This window comes from Oncorhynchus masou, chromosome 31, assembly GCF_036934945.1.
Source record: "Oncorhynchus masou masou isolate Uvic2021 chromosome 31, UVic_Omas_1.1, whole genome shotgun sequence".
Classification (NCBI taxonomy): Eukaryota; Metazoa; Chordata; class Actinopteri; order Salmoniformes; family Salmonidae; genus Oncorhynchus; species Oncorhynchus masou.
In genome coordinates this window covers 33,906,125-33,911,192 of record NC_088242.1, presented here as the reverse complement: position 1 = coordinate 33,911,192, position 5,068 = coordinate 33,906,125, and the positions used below count along the sequence as shown (strand labels likewise).

General features: G+C 42.7%; 1 protein-coding gene across 1 annotated transcript; it reads left to right on the top strand.

The window, feature by feature from the left end:
* The first annotated feature begins 631 nt into the window (after positions 1 to 631).
* Positions 632 to 4,437, top strand: LOC135523853 (protein phosphatase 1 regulatory subunit 3C-B-like). The gene is made up of 2 exons (XM_064950824.1): positions 632 to 987; positions 1,847 to 4,437. The coding sequence occupies exons 1-2, from the start codon at positions 974 to 976 to the stop codon at positions 2,793 to 2,795; spliced, it is 963 nt and encodes a 320-aa protein (XP_064806896.1). The 5' UTR covers positions 632 to 973; the 3' UTR covers positions 2,796 to 4,437.
* Positions 4,438 to 5,068: the final 631 nt, after the last annotated feature.

The following is a 5,068-nucleotide window of genomic DNA, read 5'->3' as shown; positions in this document are numbered from 1 at the left end:
GACACCCTCTCTCACACTACCCTCTCCATGGCCTCTCTTCTGTCTACCACGTAGCGGGGAGAACACTCCTCCAGCCCTTCACAAGCTAAAAAGAGCTACGGTAATCTGCACTGCTCTAAAGCCAGCAGAGACAAATATAAACAGTTTCCCCAGGACGCTTCAGGGCAGAAGTTGTCCTCGCTAGCATGGCACCTAGCATATGTTCATACCCCTATGATGAACTGATACTCTGCTCAGACAAGTTCAACTCGATTTGCTGTGTCAGGGTGGAGGTATTTCAAAGGCTACAGCTGCCTGGGCTCTCAAAGAAATGTCTCCCAACCCAGGCTCCCACTTTTGCATAGTTATATTTAGATTATGAACCCCCGAATTTTCCGATCCAACTAGAGTTAGTTAGACCTGTAATTTCACAAATAGGCTAATGGTGTGTACAAAATGCCTAAGTTCTGTCTTCAAACTATGAGACATGGTATTATAGATGTATATAACGTATAGACTACAAACTATTATTATTGTTATTGACATGCACATATTTAGTTGCTAAACATAAAAACAACCAGTAGAGGTCTATTATGACTCAAAATCTAAATCTTCTCCTCCACTCCCCATCCTGCAACGTAACCCGAACCGACTAGACATTTCAGCACCTCGGGTAGGACGGTAGACGCGCAACGCTGAGCTGGTCGCTGATTGCTCGAGCGCTCGGCGTTTGGCTTTACCATTGGCTATCATCCGGGGTTAATTTGAAGCAGTATGCGAATCGTCTGGATGTACAGATGGAGACTGGAGAGCGCCTAAGCCATTGTCAGTACAGCTGGACTGCAGAGGTGAAGTGGGCGTGCCACGCAGCATTCAGGGTCCTCAACCTTCATTGGAAAGGCAAAATAAATAATAACACAATTCTGTTCTTATGAAGTTAGTCCGTTTATTCATCAGCAACTTTTAAGGTTTTTGGCTGTTTCAACGCTTTCCAATGAATTGCACAAGGTAAGCTCACAGTGCGTCAAATATGAAGCGCTTCGATGGAACTACTGTCATTGGATGGGGCATGAATTTTGAACTGCGCAATTAATAAAAACGAAAAGTTTCTTAAATATAATAGTTTTTCAATCACAGGTGAGATTACATCTGTGGATGAAATATCATAAATTGAATCACTGACCAGTTTTCTTATGCCTGTGATACTTTTTATTACATTTTCATTGACTGGCCAGTATTGTTGCATAGAGCTAGATAAAAGGTCACCTATTTATACTCAAGCCTACTGCCCCCATGATCTACATGAAAACGAATAACCTATAGTCTATGTGGCATGGCTATTATCGTGTGAGCAAGGACTTGAAAGTTGGATAGCTGTTTATCTTCTGGACTTTTGTAAGCTATTGCTGAATATTTTCTGGATAATAATTAGGCCTATTTGAACTGTAAAAGTATACAATGTAGCTCCCTACATACGATTATTATAGCCTGCTATAAACTATTTTGAGCATTATTATCAGTGTAGATTTTCAAACTGTTCCAGGAACAAATGTATTGAATACTTTTACACATCTGTATTGGATTAATTTAGATGACAGGTCTCTTTCAATTAATGAACTACATCAATCCCCCAAAAATAATGAAAGCTTTTCTGCATACAATATTACTACGGAAGTGTGGTTTGAGTATGCCTAAAATACTGTTACCTCTGACACAGCATAGCCTGTGTACAGACTTCTGACATGAGTTCTATTACTTTCTTTGACCACATCCTGTATGGGCTTGACTATGTTCAGTTTCAACTGAACATATAACAGTTTCACCTAGAACCCCGTTGTCCTCTTGGTGCGGTCTTCTTTTTCAACAGGGTCCTACACATGTTGGACACCAGGCCGATGCCAGGTCCCATCATGCCAGTAGATGTAGCCATGAGGATCTGCCTGGCAAGCTCTCCGCCCCTCCGCAGCTTCTTCAGCACGTACGAGGACTGCCGATCGCGAAGCCTGGCCAACTGCTACAAACCACTGAGGCCGTGCATCAGCTCCAAGCAGGAGGCAGAGGCCTCCAGCCAGGGATGGAAGAGTCCCAAGGCCAGCGGGAAGAAGCGGGTGGTCTTTGCCGATTCAAAAGGCATGTCCCTAACGGCCATCCACGTCTTCAAGGAGTTTGAGGAGGACCCACTGTCTGACCTGCAATTTGACCTGTCGGACCTGGCCAATGCCACCACCGGCCTGAAGGTCTCCATAGAGAAAAGTTTCACTCTGGACTTCCCTCAGCCTGCTGCAGATTATCTTGACTTCAGGAACCGGCTTAAGAAGAACCAAGTGTGTCTGGAGAACTGCACGCTCCAGGAACGGTCACTCACTGGCACTGTGAAAGTGAGGAATGTAAGCTTTGAGAAACTGGTTTCCATACGGATAACGTTTGACTCATGGGAAACACACACGGACGTTTCATGTACGTACCTGAACAATGTGTACGGTTGTTTGGACACGGACACCTTCGCTTTCACCGTCGACCTGCCAAGTTCTGTGCCCTCACAGGAGCGTGTAGAATTCTGCATATGCTTCACTACCCAGGATCAGACGTACTGGGACAACAACGATGAGAAGAACTACAAGTTGCTCCACAACGACACAGATGCTGACCAGACCAGCAATCCCATCATCCAGACCACCGCACCAGTTGAGTTCAAGAGAGACGGCAAGACGCCGGAGATGGAGTTTGACCAGTTCGGGAGCCCGAGAACGTCCAGTGGATTCTTCCCTGAATGGCAGAGCCGGGGACGCATAGAGACCACAGCCCCATACTGGTGAAGCCACAACACGGCCTTATGAGAAATCCACAAGATGCTCTCATAACATCAACTCCATTTGAGCGATAGCAGAACATTTAACTGTGTGTTCATATGAGAGTGCCGGCTGCCCCCCCCCCCCAACAATGAAGATATAACCACAATCTGAACCGTTAAGATGACTCGCGCGTCAACAGTTGCGGTCATTGTGGGGCCCTAAGAATGGACATCTTTGTTTTTGTCACTGCAGTGGAAAGGTTCAGAATGTGCTGTCTCTTCATGTTTTGTGGGTATATGTGAAGAAACAGAAATCTATAAACAACCATTTGATCCTGTTGTTGTCATCCAGTTAACCCCCTAATCATTGTGTACCTGTACACAACATAAAGCATTGTGGTAATATGCCATCATAGCCACACAAATATTATGATTTAAATTGCATAGAATTAATTACAAATTGCAAAGGGCATTAAAGGCTCTGATATAATAGTGTACTCAATTTATGCAGTGAACTAAAGCATTTTATAGATTTGGAAATGTGTTAAATTATGATTTGTCGTAACATAGATGCCTTCCTCTGTGATGTTACTTTGTTTGTCCGTTAAGCAGTTTGTAATACAATGGCGTTACGTCACCACTTGTATACACAGTGAGTAAAGCTGTTTTCAAAAACAGAAAGACCACTCCAAATTTGGGAGCCTGCACTTTAATTCATATTTTTAGCCTTTAGGTTTAGCATTTTGTACATGGAGTGCTGTTTTGGTGAGTTTACAGTATATCAACATAATTAGCTTTACTTGCCCTATAATAGCTGAAACTATTCCTTGGTGTTAGATGTACGGCAAGCCACCAGAATATCAGTACAATGTAAGTAAGTCACCCGAATGTTGCCAGACATTGTTGCCAGAGCACACGACTTTGCACTGACCGAAATATGGTATGCCTTTAACATGTGAAAGAATAAGAAGTTGAAAGTGGAATCATTTGGTACAACATAAAGTACTTCATATTGAAGTTGTCTAAAATGCCATGGTACCATTTGATTGAAGACTTTCAGGTGAAAAAATGAAAAGCAATACAGGTAAATATGCATGACGATACCCCAGCATATTATCAATTAGGTGTAGACCTAAATGGAGCACCTCCCTTTTTTCAGTTAGCATTTTTTCTACCTCCATGGTATTTGTGAAAATCCTTCACATGCAAACACATTCAATGTGCTCTTCCTAACCTGCTCTTCAAAATGTTTGCTGCTACTGTACGAATGTGCTGTGCTATCTTCAATGTGTTTCGTGGACCCATGCTATGTGAATTGTCTCCTATGGGTAAAAAAAGGGTGAAGAGAGTGAGGGGCAGTGGGGATGTTATTTAACGAATGTATGAGTAAGTAAGGGAAGTGCTTAAAAGGGAAATGAATGGAAAATAGGTCCGGGTTCGAGGGCTATGCTTGGGACTGAGGCTTCAGTGTTTACCAGACAGTGGTGAACACTGTTAGCTACTTTGTTTCTAAAATGGAAATACGGCCGAATGTAAAGGGCTATGACACAAGCCGTGGTGTCTAACCACCAGCATGGTTTTTTCTAATGCAAGGAAAGGTCTCTGTGTGTGAGAAATGGTTTACTGTTTTCTGTGTTCCTTTTAGAAATAAAAACAAATCTAATGTTTATAGGGTGAAAGACTCCTGACTTTTTAATCTGGATTTTATGTATGAAATGATTATGTTGTCTAAGCAGTATTATCCAGCTGGGATCACTGTATGTGCAAAATACCATTGTCTAAAGCTCAAGTACAACATTCTTGATGACATTTTGTGACTAAACAGGGTACACAAATTATAAAAGTAGTGTGACTCTTATTACAAAAGTATATTCATACAGGGGTGACCCGTTCAAACAATCAAGCAATTGAGAGCAGACACAAACAGTCATCTGGTCATCTATGAACATTTGAACATCTTGGCCATGTTCTGTTATAATCTCCACCCGGCACATCCAGAACCAGGCCAACCCCTCACAGCCTGGTTCCACTCTAGGTTTATTCCTAAGTTCCAGCCTTTCTAGGGAGTTTTTCCTAGCCACCGTGCTTCTACACCTTTATTGCTTGCTGTTTGGGGTTTTAGGCTGGGTTTCTGTACAGCACTTTGTGGCATCAGCTGATGTAAGAAGGCCTTTATAAATACATTTGATTGATTGATTGATTGATTGATAGTCGGTCAGGGTCTGGTCCATTGTTGGTCCATATGTTTCCAGTGTCGCATGTGACGCACGTCTCTCAGAAAGTGCAGAGAGCCTCACT